The sequence below is a fragment of the Mobula hypostoma genome, chromosome 5 (assembly GCF_963921235.1).
Source record: "Mobula hypostoma chromosome 5, sMobHyp1.1, whole genome shotgun sequence".
NCBI classification, from domain to species: Eukaryota; Metazoa; Chordata; class Chondrichthyes; order Myliobatiformes; family Myliobatidae; genus Mobula; species Mobula hypostoma.
The window spans coordinates 10259472-10279777 of NC_086101.1; the positions used below are offsets into that span (position 1 = coordinate 10259472).

At 44.4% G+C, this 20306-nt stretch overlaps 1 protein-coding gene across 1 annotated transcript in view; it reads left to right on the top strand.

Annotated features, from left to right (window-relative positions):
• Positions 1 to 20306, top strand: part of LOC134346438 (uncharacterized) — a 182751-nt gene that overhangs the window by 94158 nt on the left and 68287 nt on the right. Inside the window, exon 13 of the mRNA XM_063047807.1 lies at positions 17614 to 17892. Coding sequence (XP_062903877.1) covers positions 17614 to 17892 — 279 coding nt within the window. The remainder of the gene's footprint in view (positions 1 to 17613; positions 17893 to 20306) is intronic.

A 20306-nucleotide genomic window follows, 5' to 3' on the forward strand; every position in this document is an offset into this window, starting at 1 on the left:
TGGTTGATTGTTGAGATGAAGGGATTGTCTTTTGAGGAAAGATTGATCAGGTTGGGCCATGGTCACTGGAAAATGAGAATATTTGGCACTGAAGCTATCCTCTGAGATAAGAGGACCAAATCACAAACAGGAAAAATCTGCAGATACTGGAAATCCAAGCAACACACACAAAGTGCTGGGGGGAGTCAGCAGGCTTGGCAGCGTCTGTGGGAAAATGTACAGTCAACGTTTTGGGTGTGGCTGTGCAGAGCTTTGTTCTTGTTACCTAAAACAGGATATTGTAACAATGTAGTCTGTCCAAAGGTTTGGTAGGCTTACCAGATTAATAACTGTGAGAGTTGCCATATCATGAGAGATCAGATAGTTTAGTTACTATTTCCCTTGAAGTTTAGAAAACAATGATTGAACTTGTCTGTTCAACTAACACCCTAATTGGGCTTCACAGGGCAGATACAGAAGTTTCCATCAGATAACAGTACAGCACAGAACAGGCTCCTTGGCCAACAATATCAGTGGCAACCAAAATGCCTAATACAACTAATTCCTGTAGTTGGTGATGTCCTGAATGCCCTTCCACACACGCCACGGGTCGCCGCTGTCCTGGAAGTGGCTGTGGATTCGCTGGGCGTGTGCACGCGTTGCCTCTCTGATGGTCCGGGACAGTTTGGCCCTCGCTGTTGTTAGCGCTGCATTGTCGCCTGTTCTGAAGGCAGAGTCATGGGTCCTCAGCAGCGCACGCAACTCCGCGGTCAACCATGGCTTCTGGTTAGAGCGTGTAGTGATGGTCTTGGACACAGTGATGTCATCGATGCACTTGCTGATGTCACTAGTCACTGATGCCGTGTACATCACTAAGCTGGTAGAGTCGCCATCGGTTGCAGCTTCTCTGAACCTGTGCCAGTCAGTGTGCTCAAAGCAGTCTTGAAGAGCAGAGATGACTCCTGCTGGCCAGGTTTTCACCTGCTGCTGAACTGGTCCGGAGTGTCTGACGAGCGGTCTGTATGCTGGGATTAGCACAACAGAGATGTGGTCTGAGTAACCGAGGTGGGGGCGGGGCTCTGCCCGGTACGTGTCAGGAAGGTTTGTATAAACAAGGTCCAATGCGTTCTCCCCTCTCGTTGCAAAGTCTACGTGCTGATGGAATTTGGGGAGCACTGAATTGAGGTTTGCGTGGTTAAAATCTCCGGCGACAATAAACAGTCCATCAGGGTGTGCGTTCTGCAGTTTGCTAATAGCCCCGTACAGTTCACAGAGCACCTCCTTAGCATCAGCGCTGGGGGGAATGTACACACCAATATAAGGACAGTGGTGAATTCCCGTGGCAAATAAAATGGTCTGCATCTAACAGTCACTAATTCCACTAGCGATGAGCAGTAACTAGAGACCAGCACAGAGTTCTTGCACCATTCCGTGTTGATGTATACACATTCATATGTCTGTTGATGTGTACACATTCATATGTCTATCTGAAAGTCGCTTGGACATCACTGATATAACGGCTTCCAACACTATCCCTATCAGTTGTTTCCGTCACATGCTGCTCTCTGTTTAAAAAAAGATATCCTACATATGCCTTTAAATTTTTTCCCCTCACTGTTTGACGTTTCTACTGAGAGGACAAGATTCTGACTGCCTTCCTTATCTCTGCCTCTGATAACTACTTAAACCTCTGTCTGGCATCCCTCCAGCCTATGATACACCAAAGAAATCAATCCAAGTTTGTCTAACCTCTCGTTGTAGCTCATACCCTCTAATCCCAGCAATAGGTACCTGGAGAATAAAGACACATACGTAAGGCTCCTTTTCATTGACTACAGCTCTGCCTTTAATACCATCATTCCAAATAAACTGATTCCTAAGCTCTGGAACCTGGGCCTTAGCAATCAGATCTGCAGCTAGATCTTCAACTTCCTCAAAGACAGGACCCAGGCTGTAAAAATAGGGGACAAGCTCTCCTCTACAATCACTCTGGGCACCAGTGCCCCACAAGGCTGTGTACTCAGCCCCCTGCTTTACTCACTGTACACCTGTGGTAAATCATATATATATGTTGTAACTGGGTTACCTGTCTGGACACGCCCCTCTGCTGACTGCCCCTGTGGCTCCTTCCACAGACCCCGGAATAAAGGCGATTGCGCCATTGCTCCTCCCTCAGTCCAGGGGCAGATACTCAGCATGCTGGAGGTCACATTTTACTGCTAATAAAAGCCTTTCAGTATTTACTCTACTTCCAGTCTCTTGGAGTTATCGTTGGTGCATCAATTTTATTAGCAGTAATTTTAAAGCATGGAACACGTCCTGAGACCCGACAAGTTAGACATCGACCCGCAAACACCTGAAACTGGAAACGCTTTCGAACTCTGGCTGGCCGGCTTCGAATCATACCTAGAGGAAATTGAAGTGACCGAATCCACAGCGAACCGCAGAGTTCTACTTTCTAGGGTTTACTCGATGATCAGAGACCAGCTGAGCTACGACGGCGCAATGAGCGCCCTCAAAGGACAATACCTGCGGCCGGTAAACACCGTCTATGCGCAGCATCGCTTACTGACACGGCAGCAGTGGCCCGGGGAGTGGAGCGCTGAGTTTGTCCGGGCACTACGGACACTCGTGCGGACCTGCGGCTGCCAAGAACTGACGGCAGAACAGCATGTGGAGCTCAGAGTGAGAGACGCCTTCGTCACGGGGACCAGGTCAGTGTATGTGCACCAGCGGCTGCTGGAACAAGCTGATCTTACCTTACATTCGGCGATTGAGCTGGCCGACACGCTGGAGGCCACTCTGCACAACTCTGAGGCTCTCCAGGCACGCGATCCCCCAATGGCCTCGTGGACGCCGCAGACCCCACAACCCGCCGGCGAATCGACCTCGACTGCTGCCAGTCACGAGTCCGCGAAGTGCTACTTCTGCAGACTGGAGAAGCACCCCTGGAAACGCTGCCCAGCCCGAGAAGCTACCTGCTCCAGCTGTGGAAAGAAGGGCCACTTCACCAAGGTCTGTAAGTCCAAACCGCCAGCAGGATCGAGCAGCGCCGCGTGCGAGAGGTGGGGGTCGCCATCTTCCCTGCACGCCGCCACCACGTGTCAGACATGGGGACGGCCATCTCGGTCGATGCCACCTCCCACCGCCTACAACCAACGGGTGCTCATGGGGCACCCCACCGCACCAGACCAAGACAGCGACTCAACCCTGGCCTCCATGACCCTCGACCAAAGCTCTCCCCACCAGCTCGCAAGGTCAGTGATGGACATCCTGGTGGAGGGGCACAGGACAAGCTGCCTGTTTGACACATGCAGCACGGAGAGTTTCATCCACCCGGACACAGTGCAGCATTGCGGACTCGCGATACAGCCGGTAAGTCAGAGGGTTGCCATGGCTTCCAGGTTGCATACAACAGACATCCGGGGGGGGGTTGTGCAGCGACGCTAGTGGTGCCGGGCACAGAATATCGAGACTTTACATTACTGGTCATGCCTCAACTGTGTGCCCCTGTGCTGTTGGGGCTCGACTTCCAGAGCCACCTGAAAAGCGTGACAATGGAGTATGATCAATCACTGTCATAAATCCTCTGCTTTGTAGGAATTCGTCACATACCCCGCTACTGACCACCCACACACAGCGACCCGCACATCCCACCCAACACCAAGCCAACAGCCGCACTACCGACACCACTTGTGGCCTCTCCACCCTCAGGATCCCTCCCCCACCGCTGTTCGACAACCTGACCCCCGACTGTAAACCTGTGGCAACTAAAAGCAGGAGGTACAGCGCGGGGGACAGAGCCTTCATTAAGTCGGAGGTGCAGCGGCTGCTCAGGGAGGGGGTCACTGAGGCAAGCACAAGTCCTTGGAGGGCGCAGGTGGTCGTTTTTCAGAACGGGGAGAAAAATAGGATGGTCGTGGACTATAGCCAGACCATCAATAGGTTCACGCAGCTCGATGCGTCCCCTCTACCCCGCATCACGGATATGGTCAATCAGATAGCACAGTACAAGGTGTACTTGACCGTAGACCTAAAATCCACTTACCATCGGCTCCCCATCCGCCGGGAGGACCTCCCTTACACTGCCTTCGAGGCGGACGGCAGGCTTTATCAATTCCTGCACGTCCCCTTCGGTGTCACGAATGGTGTATCTGTCTTCCAGAGGGAAATGGACCGGATGGTGGACCAGTGCCAACTGAAGGCCACGTTCCCATATCTGGATAACATCACCATCTGCGGTCACGACCGGCAGGATCACGACAACAACCTCCAAAAATTTCTCCAAGCAGCCAAAGCTTTCAATCTCACCTATAACAAGGACAAGTGTGTATTCGGAACCACCCGACTTGCTATCCTTGGGTGTGTCACGGAGAACGGAGTCATTGGCCCTGACCCTGACCGTATGTGTCCCCTGTTGGAACTCCCTCTTCCCAACACGCTCAGAGCCCTCAAAAGGTGCCTGGGCTTCCTTTCATATTACACCCAATGGGTCTCTAACTACGCAGACAAGGCCCGCCCCTTGGTCAAGTCCAGCACATTCCCCCTCTCAGCCGAGGCCCGCGCGGCCTTCAGCCGCATTAAAGGGGACATTGCCAAAGCAGCAATGCATGCGGTGGATGAGGCCATTCCCTTCCAAGTAGAGAGTGACGCCTCCGACTTCACACTGGCTGCTACCCTCAACCAGGCGGGAAGACCAGTGGTGTTCTTCTCCCGTACCCTTGTAAACCATATATATATATATGTTGTAACTGGGTTACAACCTGTCTGGACATGTCCCTCTGCTGACTGCTCCTGTGGCTCCTCCCACAGACCCCTGAATAAAGGCGATTGCCCCATTTCTCCTCCTCCTCCGTCCGGGGCAGATACTCAGCATGATGGAGGTCACATTGTACTGCTAATAAAAGCCTTTCAGTCTTTTCTTCCAGTCTTTTGGAGTTATTGATGGTGCACCAACACCCATGATTGTGTAGACAAGTTTCCATCGAACTCAATATATAAGTTTGCTGATGACACAACAATTGTAGGCTGTATCTCGGGTAATGATGAGTTTGAGAACAGAGAGGAAATTAAGAACCTGGTGGCATGGTGTGAAGACAATAACCTATCCCTCAACATCAGCAAGATGAAGGAATTGGTTGTTGACTTCAGAAGGAGTAGCGGACCGCACGATCCCATTTACATCAGTGGTGCGCAAGTGGAACAGGTCAAAAGGTTTAAGTTCCTTGGGGTCAATATCACAAATGACCTGACTTGGTCCAAACAAGCAGAGTTCACTGCCAAGAAGGCCCACCAGCGCCTTTACTTCCTGAGAAAACTAAAGAAATTTGGCCTGACCCCTAAAACCCTCACTAATTTTTATAGATGAACCGTAGAAAGCATTCTTCTAGGGTGCATCACAACCTGGTATGGAAGTTATCCTGTCCAAGACCGAAGGAAGTTGCAGAAGATCGTGAGCATGGCGCAGCACATCACACAAACCAATCTTCCGTCCGTGGAATCACTTTACACCGCATGCTATCGGAGCAGTGCTGCCAGGATAATCAAGGACACGACCCACCCAGCCAACACACTTTTCATCCCTCTTCCCTCCGGGAGAATGCTCAGAAGCTTGAAGACTTGCACGGCCGGATTTGGGAACAGCTTTTTTCCAACTGTGATAAGACTGCTGAACAGATCCTGACCCGGATCTGGGCCGTACCCTCCAAATATCTGCACCCGCCTCTTGGTTTTTTTGCACTACCTTATTTTCCATTTTTCTATTTTCTATTTATGATTTATAATTTAAAATTTTAATATTTACTATCGATTTGTAATCCAGGGAGTGGGAAGCACAGAATCAAATATCGCTGTGATGATTGTATGTTCTAGTATCAATTGTTAAGTGATAAAAAAGTATAAAGTATTAAAGTAATAATGTCAAAGAAATGTATGCAATATAAATTATGGAAATTTTTTTCTTCACAAACGTCCATGAAATCAGAGAAGTGCCCCAAAGAATGAATGATAATTAAATGTTAGAACCCCAAAGCTCCCCCCCCTCCCAAGCATAAGCAGCAGCAAAGCAGTTATCATCCCCCTCCCCCACCAGCACCGAAAACAGGCCATTCTAGTCTGTGCCAAAACTTTATTCCGCTAGTCCTACTGACCTGCACCCAGTCCATAACCCACCAGACCCCTCCCATCCATGTATCTATCCAATTTATCCTTAGAACTTAAGAGTGAACCTGCATTTACCACATCAGATGACAGCTCATTCCCACCACTCTCTGAGTGAAGTTCCCCCTAAACCTTTCCCCTTTCACCCTGAAGCCCTGTCCTCTCATATTTATCTCTCCTAATCTAACTGGAAAGAGCCTACTTGCATTTACTCTGTCTATACCCCTCATAATTTTGTAAACTCTATCAAATCTCCCCTCATTCTTCTATGCTTCAAGGAATAAAGTCCTAACCTGTTCAATCTTTCCCTGTAACTCAACTCCTGAAGAACTGGCAACATCCTAGAAAATCTTCCTTGCACTCTTTCAATCTTACTGATATCCTTCCAATAGTTACATGACCAGAACTGCACACAATATTCCAAATTTGGCCTCACCAATGTCTTATACAACCTCACCATAACATCCCAACTCCTATAGTCAGTACTTTGATTTATGAATGCCAGGATGCCAAAAGCCTTCTTTACAACCCTGTCTACCTGTGACACCACTTTCAGGGAATTATGTATCAGAACTCCCAGATCCCTTTGTTCCTCCACACTCCTCAGTGCCCTACCATTTACTGTGTATGTCCTACCTTGATTTGTCCTTCCAAAATGCAACACCTCACACCTGTCTGCATTAAATTCCATCTGCTATTTTCTGGCCCATTTTTCTATTTGGTCCAGATCCCTCTGCAAGCTTTGAAAGCCTTCCTCGCCATCCACAACACCTCCAATCTTAGTGTCATCAGCAAACTTGCTGATCCAATTTACCACATTACCATCTAGATCATTGATATAGACAACAAACAACAATGGTCCCAGCACAGATCCCTGAGGCACACCACTAGTCACAGGCCTCCAGTCTGCAAAGCAATCATCCACTACCACACTCTGTCTTCTACACAGCTAATTTCGAAACCAGTTTACAACCTCTCCATGGATACCTAGTGTCTGAACCTTCTGAACTAACCTCCCATGTGGGACCTTGTCAAAGGCCTTACTAAAGTCCATGTAGACAACATCCACATCCTTTCCTTCATCTACATTCTTGGTAACCTCCTCGAAAAAACTCTACAAGATTTGTTAAACATGATCTACCACGCACAAAGTCATGCTGTCTATCCTTAATCAGCCCTTAGCTGTCCAAATACTTGTATATCCAATCTCTCAGAACATCTTCCAATAATTTACCTGCTACTGCCTCAGCATTATCTCCTTGTTTTTAATATTGTATTCCCCTTGAAGTGAATAACAACATTGCAATTGCCTTCTTTACCACAGACTCAAACTGTAAATTGAGGTGCAAAGGGACTTGGAGATCCTCATGCAGGCTTCCTTTTAGGTTAACTTAAATCTATGGTGAGAAAAGAGGTGTCATCGTTTCACAGCAAGAGGGGAGATATAACGAAACAGCTTGCCGATTTATGCTATTAAAAGTCTGTTGTGTCGCTGTTTCTGAGCTCTGTGCCCAAAGAACTCGGGTCTCTGGGCACACACAGCCAACAGCCAGCTCACCGCTTTCGATCTTCCATCTCCCACCTCGCACCAAGTGGCAGCATCAAATCGAATCCACCGGCCTCCAGAGCCGTGAAAATCCGGCACCCTGAAGGCACGCTAGTCTTCTCAGCCGCATCCTTGGCACGTCGCTCTCCTCTCCTTGTAGCTCATACCTTCTAATCCAGGCAGCATCCTGGTACACCTCTTCCACATCCTTTCCAGAGACACCATATCCTGTAATGGGGCAGGCAGAATTGCATATAAAATTCCAAGTACTGCCTGGACAATGTTTTATAGAACTTCTTCGTCTTTTTCATCTGACTTTTAATGGCAGTTGGCAGTCCAACTTAAAGGTGCATTCCCACCACCAACTGGACTGGAGTGTGGTGTAGAGAGTTGGGAAATAAAACTCCTACGAGTTCTTTATCAAATGAAAACTAAATTACCCCAAAGAGTTAGTACATAATGAAAGACAATATTGAAAATTAAATTCATGTCACTTCTATAACTTATTAAAGTTTTAAAATGAAAATTATCAACCCCCATAACGCTAGTAGTACAGCCTAAATTTGCTTTCTTTCAACCTTATATGCTTCACATTGTGAAAGAATATGTTCAACTGTTTCGTAATGATAAAACCTACACATCCCAGAGTGATGTTTTCCAACAGATACAAGGAACAATTAAGCATAGTATGCCCAATTCTAAGTCACTAACTCACTAAGTCACTAAGTCACTAATCCACTAACTCTTAACCCCACCAAGCCCTGAGCTTCAATTTGCTAAGTGGAAGGTCGATATCCACAGGTGAACTTTTAACAGCTTTTTTGGCCAAACAATCAACCCACTCATTCCCCTCAACACTTCTATGTGCAGGGACCCATAAGCAGAAGACATGTAGACCAATGCTTTGAATATGAAATAAAGTTGGAAGAGCTTCCAGCAGTAACTGTGACCTACTGCTGGAAAAGCTGTTTTAAGAAAAAGAATCTGAACAAATTATATCTTTGCAAGGACAAATTTCCTCCACCCACTCTCAGGCCAAAATGATGGCAAACAATTGAGCTAGATATACAGATAAATGGTTATTGAGATGTTTCTTTATTGTTCCCTGTAATTCAGGCACAAAAACGGCCACACCAGCATTCCCTGTTAAATTATCTTTTGATCCATCAGTAAAAATGGTGAACATATCACAATAAATTTCCTAAACATATTGAGGAACCAACAGACTCTCAGGCATATCAAGATCCTTGGGGTTCATTAAATCATGCAACCTAATAAAGCCATTGGAAAAAATCAAGGTGGGGTTACCAAGAAAGCTACAGTGGGACATATTGCGTAATCAGCAAACCCATTCCTAGCGTGACAAGAACCCAGCCACCCAGAACTAAAAACACGCTTCTAGTGAAACACCTTGTAGCTCAGAAGGGTAGGGAAAGGAAGAGGAGGGCAGTAGTAATAGGGGACTCGATAGTAAGGGGGTCAGATAGGCGATTCTGTGGATGCAGTCAGGAGACCCGGATGGTAGTTTGCCTCCCTGGTGCCAGGGTCCGGGATGTTTCTGATCGTGTCCAAGATACCCTGAAGTGGGAGGGTGAGGAGCCAGACGTCATGGTACATATAGGTACCAATGACATAGGTAGGAAGAGGGAAGAGGTCCTGAAAAGAGAATAAAGGGAGTTGAGAAAAAGGACCACAAAGGTAGTAATCTCGGGATTACTGCCTGTGCCACGCGACAGTGAGAGTAGGAATGGAATGAGGTGGAGGATAAATGCGTGTCTGAGGGATTGGAGCAGGGGGCAGGGATTCAAGTTTTTGGATCACTGGGACCTCTTTTGATACAGGTGTGGCCTGTACAAAAAGGACGGGTTGCACTTGAATCCTAGTGGGACCAATATCCTGGCTGGGAGATTTGCAAAGGCTACTGAGGAGACTTTAAACTAGAATAGTTGGGGGGTGGGAATCAAATTGAAGGGACTAGGAGAGAGGAGGTTAGTTCACAAATAGAGAAAGTGAGTAGACTGTGTGTGAGGGAGGATAGGCAGGGGACAGAGATCAGGAGCACTCAGACCGAAGATGTAGGGGACAAGGAAGAAAAAGATAACAAAGTTGTTTGCTCCATTAGGAATAAACAGAGAGTAAGAGGTGGTGAGTTTCTTAAATGCATCTATTTTAATGCTAGGAGCATTGTAAGAAAGGTGGATGAGCTTAGAGCATAGATTGATACCTGGAAATATGATGTTGTAGCCATTAGTGAAATATGGTTGCAGGAGCAGTGTGATTGGCAACTAAATATTCCTGGATTTCATTGCTTCAGGTGTGATAGAATCAGAGGGGCAAGAAGGGGAGGTGTTACATTGCTTGTCAGAGAAAATATTACGGCAGTGATTTGGCAGGATAGATTAGAGGACTTTAGGCAGGCTATTTGGGTGGAATTGAGGAATGGGAAAGGTGTAGTGATGCTTATAGGGGTGTATTATAGACCACCTATTAGGGAGCGAGAATTGGAGGAGCAAACTTGCAAGGAGATAGCAGATATTTGTAGTAAGCACGAGGTTGTGATGGTGAGAGATTTTAATTTTCCACACATTGACTGGGAAGCCCATTCTGTAAAATGGCTGGATGGTTTGGAGTTTGTCAAATGTGTGCAAGATAGTTTTTGCAGCAACACATAGAAGTAATAACGAGAGAAGGGGCAGTGTTGGATCTCCTGTTAGGGAATGAGATACGGCAGGTGAATGGAGGTATGTGTTGGGGAGCACTTCAGGTCCAGTGATCACAATACCATTAGTTTCAATATAATTATGGAGAAGGATAGGACTGGACCCAGGGTTGAGATTTTTGATTGGAGAAAGGCTAACTTTGAGGAGATGCAAAAGGATTTAGAAGGAGTGATTGGGACAGTTTGTTTTATGGGAAGGATGTAATAGGGAAATGGAGGTCATTTGAAGGTGAAATTTTGAGGGTACAGGATCTTTATGTTCCTGTTAGGTTGAAAGGAAAGGTTAAAAGTTTGAGAGAGCCATGGTTTTCAAGGGATATTGGAAACTTGGTTCGGAAAAAGAGAAGGATCTACAATAAATATAGGCAGCTTGGAGTTAATGAGGTGCTTGAGGAATATAAAGAATGTAAAAAGAATCTTAAGAAAGAAATTAGAAAAGCTAAAAGAAGATATGAGGCAGCTTTAGCAAATAAGGTGAAAATAAATCCAAAGGGTTTCTACAGTTATGTTAATAGCAAAAGGATAGTGAGGGATAAAATTGGTCAGAGTGGACAGCTATGTGCAGAGCCAAAAGAGATGGGGGAGATTTTGAACATAGAAACATAGAAACATAGAAAATAGGTGCAGGAGTAGGCCATTCGGCCCTTCGAGCCTGCACCGCCATTTATTATGATCATGGCTGATCATCCAACTCAGAACCCAGCCTTCCCTCCATACCCCCTGACCCCTGTAGCCACAAGGGCCATATCTAACTTCCTTTTAAACATAGCTAATGAACTGGCCTCAACAGTTTGCTGTGGCAGAGAATTCCACAGATTCACCACTCTCTGTGTGAAGAAGTTTTTCCTAACCTCGGTCCTAAAAGGCTTCCCCTCTATCCTCAAACTGTGACCCCTCGTTCTAGACCTCCCCAACATCGGGAACAATCTTCCCGCATCTAGCCTGTCCAATCCCTTTAGGATCTTATACGTTTCAATCAGATCCCCCCTCAATCTTCTAAATTCCAATGAGTACAAGCCCAGTTCATCCAGTCTTTCTTCATATGAAAGACCTGCCATCCCAGGAATCAATCTGGTGAACCTTCTTTGTACTCCCTCTATGGCAAAGATGTCTTTCCTCAGATTAGGGGACCAAAACTGCACACAATACTCCAGGTGTGGTCTCACCAAGGCCTTGTACAACTGCAGTAGTACCTCCCTGCTCCTGTACTCGAATCCTCTCGCTATAAATGCCAGCATACCGTTCGCCTTTTTCACCGCCTGCTGTACCTGCATGCCCACTTTCAATGACTGGTGTATAATGACACCCAGGTCTCGTTGCACCTCCCCTTTTCCTAATCGGCCACCATTCAGATAATAATCTGTTTTCCTATTTTTGCCACCAAAGTGGATAACTTCACATTTATCCACATTAAATTGCATCTGCCATGAGTTTGCCCACTCACCCAACCTATCCAAGTCACCCTGCATCCTCTTAGCATCCTCCTCACTGCTAACACTGCCACCCAGCTTCGTGTCATCCGCAAACTTGGAGATGCTGCATTTAATTCCCTCATCCAAGTCAATTTATTCTCTTTGGTAATCACTAAGGAGAAAGATATTGAACTGTGTAAGGTAAGGAAAATAAGAAGGGTAGTTATGGAAAGTATAATGGTTAAAGAAGAGGAAGTAGTGGCACTTTTAATTAATATTAAAGTGGATAAGTCTCTGGGTCTGGATCGGATATTCCCTAGGACCTTGAGGGAAGTTGGTGTGGAAATAGCAGGGGCTCTGACAGAAATATTTCAAATGTCATTAGAAACGGGGATGGTGTCGGAGGATTGGTGAATTGCTCATGTTGTTCCATTGTTTAAAAAGGGTTCTAAGAGTAAACCTAGCAATCATTGGCCTGTGAGTTTGACATCAGTGGTGGGTAAATTGATGGAAAGTATTCTTAGAGATGGCATATATAATTACTTGGATAGACAGGGTCTGATTAGGAACAGTCAACATAGATTTGTGCGTGGAAGGTCATGTTTGACAAATCTTATTGAATTTTTTGATGAGGTTGCTACGAAAGTTGACGAGGGTAAAGCAGTAGATGTTGTCTAAATGGACTTCATTAAGGCCTTTGACAAGGTTCCACACAGGAGGTTAGTTAGGAAGGTTCAATTGTTAGGTATTCATATCGAAGTAGTGAAATGGATTCAGCAGTGGCTGGATGGGAGACGCCAGAGAGCAGTGGTGGATAACTGTGTGTCAGACTGGAGGACGGTGTCTAGTGGTGTGCGTCAGGGATCTGTACTGGGTCCAATGTTGTTTGTCATATATATTAATGATCTGGTTGATGGGGTGGTAAATTGGATTAGTAAGTATGCAGATGATACTAAGAAAGGTGGAGTTGTGGCTAATGAAGTAGGTTTTCAAAGCTTGCAGAGAGATTTAGACCACTTAGAAGAGTGGGCTGAAAGATGGCATATGGAGTTTAATGCTGACAAATGTGAGGTGCTACATTTTGGTGGGACTAATCAAAATAGGACATACATGGTAAATGGTAGGGCATTGAAGAATGCAGTAGAACAGAGGGATCTAGGAATAATGGTGCATAGTTCACTGAAGGTGGAGTCTCACGTGGATAGGGTGGTGAAGTAAGCTTTTGGTACGCTGGCCTTTATAAGTCAAAGCATTGAGTATAGGTGTTGGGATGTAATGTTGAAGTTGTACAGGCATTAGTAAGGCCAAATCTGGAGTATTGTGTTCAGTTCTGGTCACCAAATTATAGAAAGGATGTCAATAAAATTGAGAGAGTACAGAGGAGATTTACGAGAATGTTGCCTGGGTTTCATCTGCTAAGTTACAGAGAAAGGTTGAACAAGTTAGGTCTTTATTCTTTGGAACGTAGAAGGTTGAGGGGGGAGTTGATAGAGATATTTAAAATTATGAGGGGGATAGATAGAGTTGATGTAGATAGGCTTTTTCCATCGAGAGTGGGGGAGATTCAAACAAGAGGACATGAATTGAGAGTTAAAGGGCAAAAGTTTAGGGGTAACATGAGGGGGAACTTCTTTACTCAGAGAGTGGTAGCTGTGTGGAACGAGCTTCTAGCAGAAGTGGTTGAGGCGGGTTTGATGTTGAATTTAAAGTTAAATTGGATAGATACATGGACAGGAAAGGAATGGAGGATTATGGGCTGAGTGCAGGTCGGTGGGACGAGGTGAGAGTAAGAGTTCGGCACGGACTTGAAGGGCCGAGATGGCTTGTTTATGTGCTGTAATTGTTATATGGTTATGTGGTGGTGTCCCCAACAGTCTTCCAGCACACTGTTAACAGGGTCATCATTCCTCTGCCCCTCAAATTAATCCAGTATGTTAACATCTTCAACCTCAGCAACTGTAAGGGGATGACCTTATCACACCACAGCACAGTCTTAAAGCCTGTGCTTGTATCACATCCAAACATTTTAGATATGAAGATGAAGCTGATCCATAAGCCACACAGCCATAATAAAGTACAGATCTTATTAAGTTTTATAGAGCTGTATCATGACTTCCTGACTCCTGTACTGCATGCCCCTAGTGATGAAGACAGGCATTTCATACACATCTTTTTTTGCCACACAATCTATTTGCATTGCCACTAACAGGAAGATTGGACTTGGACCCAAAATTCCTCTGTACACCAAAGCCAATAACTATCCTTTCCACTTTCCCAAGTGCAATACCTGACTTGTTCAGATGAAACTCCATTTGCCATTTGTTTGCTCAGATCTCCAAATGATCTATGTCCTACTGTATCCTTTGACAACTTTTCACTACCCAAAATTCAACCAGTATTTGTGTTGTCTGCAAGTTGCCAATTCACCTATGTACAACTTTGTCTCAGTCATTTATATGTTGTATATGTACTGTGTGTACAGTTCCCCATGGATCCTGTGCATCTCAGAATGTTCAAAGTTCATAACTCTGAAATTCTTCTTCTCCAGTTAGCCATGAAACCACTAAAGAAAAGAAAGGCAGCATGATCATCCAACCCCAAATCCCCCCTCCCCACACAAAAAAAAGTGAACAAACACCGAACAAGCACATCGACCTCCAAATCTCACCTCCCACACAAAAAAGAAAAAATGGGAACAGGCACATCAACCCCCAAATCCCCCTCCCTGCAAAAAAAATTAGCGAGATTAGGTAAAGAGCACCGAATATTAAAAAATTATAGGACTGAAAAAAAATTCTCGTCCAAGTCCACATCCGAAACTCAGAAAACTTGGGCAACACTCTCCAGGCAAAGCGACAGGCTTTTCCCTGTCTGGCAGCGAGCGATTAAAAGGCAGGCAGCCGGCACTCACCCTCCACATTCACCTCAATCTTGATCATCGTAGTTAACCCACCATGAGAGGCCGTTCAGTTTCCTTAATGAAGACCATGTAGTCAGCATCCACTGCTCCACTGTTATAAATCAACTTCTTCACCTCCTCAAAAACCTCAATCAGATTTGCAAGACATACCCTACTCCACACAAAGCCATCCAAATGCGAGCAAATCCAATCCCAAAGAATACTCTCCAATAGCTTCTCCATCACTGATATAAAATCCATGGGTTATCTCTCTTAGATTATTTCCTTCTTGAAATATGGAACAACATTCATTATCTCCATTTCTCCAGGACTTCATTTCTGGCCAGCATTCCACCATTAACTGAGTTTTGTCAAAATGCCAGGAATCCCAGAAAATCCCAGAAATTTCCTCTCTTTCCTCTCTCAGATACTGGTGGTGATGAATCAGCATACGGAGGGAAACTGAAAATTTGCCTGAGTGGTGTCATAGCAACAACCTCTCACTCAATGTCACCAAGACCAAGGAGCTGATTGTAGACTTCAGAAGAGGGAAAGCAGAGGTTCATGAGCCAGTCCTCATTGGTGGATCAGAGGTGAGAGGGTTAGCAACTTTAAATTCCTGGGTGTTACTATTCCGCAGGACCTGTCCTGGACCCAGCATGTCAGTGTAATTGTGAAGAAAGTATGGCAGTGCCTCTAGTTCCTGAGGAGCCTGCAGAGATTCAGCATGACATCAGAATCAGAATCAGAATCAGGTTTATTATCACTGGCACGTGACGTGAAATTTGTTAACTCAGCAGCAGCAGTTCAATGCAATACATAATCTAGCAGAAACAGAAAAAAATAATCATCATAAATTAAATAAAACATAATAAATAAACAAGTAAATCAATTATGTGTATTTAATAGAATACATAAAAAATTTTGACAGAAGTCTATAATTGTGTGGCAGAAAGTGTACTGACTGGCAGCAACAAGGCCGGATGTGGGAACACCAATGCCTTTGAATAGAAAATCCCGCAAATATAGTGGATTTGGCACAGTATATCACGGGTAAATCCCTCCTAACCATTGAGTGCATCTACATGAAACACCATCGTAGAACAACATTATCCATCATAAGATGTCCTCATTGCCCAGGCCAGGCTCTTTTCTCACTGCTGCCATCAGGTAGAAGGTACAAAGCCTCAGGACTCACACCACCAGGTTCAAGAACAGTTACGAGCCCTCAACCCTTCAGATTCTTGAACAAAAGGGGATAACTATACTCAACTGTCCATCCATTGAGATGTTCCTACAATGAATGAGCTCTCCTTAAAGATTGTTTTCTTATTTCATGTTCTCAATCTTTGTTGCTATTTATATATTTTTGCATTTGCACAATTTGCTGTCTTCTGCACTGTATTTGATCTTTCATTGCTCCTGTTACAGCTACTATTCTGCAGGTTTGCTGAGTATGTCCGAAGGAAAATGAATCTCAGGGCTTATTTATGTAGTCTGACAATAAAATTTACTTTGAACTTTGTATAGATCAGAATCAGGTTTATTATCATCAGCATGTTTTGTGAAATTTGTTAATTTAGCATTAGCAGTTCAATGCAACACATAAAATAGAAAAAGAGGAAAAAAATAAATCCGTCAATTACAATATACGTACATTGAATAGATGAAAAACCATGCAAGAAACATTAATAATGTATACTGTATTAAAAAAGTGAGCTGGTGTTCACGGGTTCAATGTCCATTTAGGAATTGGATGGCAGAGGGGAAGAAGCTGTTCCTGAATCACTGAGTGTGTGCCTTCAGGCTCCTGTACCTCCTACCTGATGGTAACAGTGAGAAAGGGGCATTCCCTGGGTGCTGGAGGTCCTTAATAATGGACACTGCCTCTCTGAGACACTGCTTCTTGAAGATGTCCTTCCTGGATACTTTGTAGACTCGTACCCAAGATAGAACCGACTAAATTTACAACCATCTGCAGCTTCTTGCAGTCCTGTCTGTAAATTCCCCATACCAGACAGTGAAGCAGCCTGTCAGAATGCTCTCCATGGTACATCTGTAGAAGTTTTTGAGTGTATTTTTTGACATACCAAATCTCTTCAAACTCCGAATGATGTATAGTTGCTGTCTTGCCTTCTTGATAATCGTATTCCCCTGATATGTTGGGACCAGGTTATGTCCTCAGAGAGATCTTTACACCCAGGAACTTGAAACTTCTTAATCTTTCCACTTCTGATTCCTCTGTGAGGATTGGTATGTGACATAGTAGAATTTCCCAGACTGATTTCACTATCTTCCATAATCTAATCATAAGCAAACAACTTTTGTTACCCAAACACGAGGAAATCTGCAGATGCTGGAATTTCAAGTAACACACATAAAAGTTGCTGGTGAACGCAGCAGGCCAGGCAGCATCTATAGGAAGAAGTACAGTCGACGTTTTGGGCTGTCAGGACGAAGGGTCTCGGCCCGAAATGTCGACTGTACCTCTTCCTATAGATGCTTCCTGGCCTGCTGCGTTCATCAGCAACTTTTATGTGGGTAACTTTTGTTACCCTTTTGCTTTAAATATACGTAAAAAATGCCTTGGTATTTTCTTTAATTCTAATTGCCAATGGCATTTCATGTCCACTTTTAATCCTCATTATTCCTTGTTTGTGTTCTTTCTGGCTTTCTTTATATTCCTGAAACTTCCTGTCTGAATTCAGCTTCCAAAAACTTAAGTGTTTCATCAGGCTGCATCTGTGGAGAGAAAAACAGTTAATGTCTCAAGTTGATGAACTAGGAAAGGCTAGAAGTCAATAAACGTGATTGCAAGCAGTTTTAATACTTAGGCTTCATGAATTCATGTTGCATTTTGCCTGACGACTATTATTTCTCCATCTGTCATTAACTGCAGGTTCGGGGAGTGAACCTCGGATTCAGATGAAGGGATACCATGGAGCGGGAATCCAGCTTGTGTGTAAATCCAGTGGATGGAATCCTGAGCCAGAGATCCAGTGGATCAGTGGCGATGGGAATGCATTAACAGAGGCTGAGACAAAGTACCACAGAGACTCGGGTCTTGTAAATGTTGAGAGCAGTGTTGGAGTAACGAGGCAATCATCAGGCAAACTGAAGTGTATTATCAGGAGTCAACATTTGAAAACAGAACATACAGCAATTATTACAATATCAGGTTTGTAAATTATGATGTTTGATCGGTGAAGGGGAAAGGTGATCTAATTTCTCCTGAATTCCTAACTACCAAAGAATAGTAATGTCTTTGCCAAAATCTTATGTCTGTTGAATACTGTCCCTTGCCTTTAAACAAAGTCAACTGTTAGTGACAATTTTGCTGTTTGTGCATCTTTTAAATCTGGCACACCATTAAAGGCCAATTGAATCCACAACTTGTTCATTTGGGTTGGACATCAACACAGATATTTTCAATCCTTTGATACTCAGGTGAAAGTTAAGTGGATACAACTTGGAATGTTTCCAAAAATATTAGCATTACCAAACATTTCCCAAAGCATTAGCATCTGCTGCATTGACCTACCTGTGAACTATTGACATTGCTATGCCCAAGATGAAAGTCGCAGGTGTGGTCGATTTGAAAAAAAAGATCCAGAAAAATAATCAACCCGATTACTACTTGAAACTTCTATAAGTTGGCCCAGGGCTAATACAATCAGAGCAGAATTTCTGGCTCAATGATCAGTGTGGGAAAACCCCTCATAATTTTGTATACCTCTGTAAAATCCCCCCTCGATCATCTACATTCCAGTGAATAAAGTTCAAAGCAATTCAATCTCACACCATAACACAGGGGCTGAGTTTTCAGTAACTTCCTTGTAAATTTTCTCTGCATTCTTTCAATCTAGGTACGTGATCAAAACTGGACATAATACTTCAACTTAGGCTGTAAAACATCTCATTCAATTTCAAGCTAACGCTCCATTCGTGTACTCAATATATTGATGTATGAAGGCCAATATGCCAAAAAGTTTTCTTTATGACCCTATCTACTTGAAACACCACTTCCAAAGAATTATGGACTGTATTCCCAGATCCCTGTGTTCTACTACACTCCTCAGTGCCCAACCACTCACCATGTAACATCAACCCTGGCTAGTTGTACTGAAGTGCAACATCTCACACTTGTCTGTGTTAAACTGCATCTGTCATTTTTTATCCCATTTTTCCAGGTCTTCCAGATCTGCTGTAAACTCTGATCATCTTCCTCACTGTCTACTAACCTCCAATCTTGATGCCATCTCTAAATTTGATGATGCAGTTTACCGCATTATCATCCAGTTTGTTGCTATGGATGATAAACAACAATGTACCCAGCACCGATCCCTGCGGCAGACCACTAGTCACAGGCCTCCAGTCTGAGAGGCAGCCACCTACAACACTCTCTGACTTCAAACGAGAAATCAAAGTCTCTTGCAATCTTGAAAGCCAAGCAACTGAAACTTTTTGACCAAACTACCATACAGGACATTCTCAAAGTCCTTGCTATGGTGCATATAGACAACATCCACTGCCTTGCCTTCATCAACATTATTTGTAACTTGCTCAAAAAATTATATAAGATTGGTTAGACAAACTTACCACACACAAATCCGTCTTGGCTGTCCCTAATCAGTGACTGTCTATCCAAATACTTTTATATCTGGTCCCTAAGAATACTTCCCCAAAACTTTCCCAGTACTGATGTCAGGCTCAGATGCCTATGATTTCCTGGCTTATCCTTCAACAGCTGAACAACATTAGCTCTCCTCCAATCCTATGGCACCTCACCCATGGCTAAAGATGTTTAAAATATCTCTGCTGGGGCCCCTGCAATTTCTGCATGAGCCTCCCACAGGGTCTGAGAGAGCATCTTGTCTGGTCCTGTGATTTATCCACTCTAATTTGCTTCAAGACAGCAACACCTCCTCCATAATCTTTATAGGGTCCATTACCCCGTTACTGCACAGCCTCACGTCAATAGATCCTGTCTCTCTCCCGAGTAAATACTGATGCAAAAATCCATTTAAAATCTCCCACGTTTCTGTCAGCTCCATGCGTGGATACCACTCTGATCTTCCACGTGTCTTCTTTTAGCCCTCCTGATTGTCTTCTTGCATTTCTTTCACTCCTCAAGTACCTCATTTGTTCCTGCCTGACTCTAACTGTTATGTACCTCCTTCTTTTGCTTAACTAGGACCTCAACATCTCTTAAAAACAATGTTTTTTCAACCTGTTATCCCTGCATCTTATTCTGACCGGGACATACAATCTCTGTACTGTCAAAGTTTCCCTTTTGAAGGCCTCACACTTAACAAGTACACCAGTGCCAGAAAACAAGTTGTCACTATTCACACTTGCCAGATCCTTTCTGATACCACCAAAACTGGCCTTTCTTCAATTTGGGATATCACCCAAGGGCCAGACCTATCCTTTTCCTTAATTACTTTGAGACCAATGGCATTATGATCACAAGATCCAAAGTGTTCCCCTACAGAAACATCTGTCACCTGCCCTAACTCATTCCCTAATAGCAGATCAGGTATCACACACTCTCTCTTTGCAATGATCAAGGAAACTTTCTTGAGCATATTT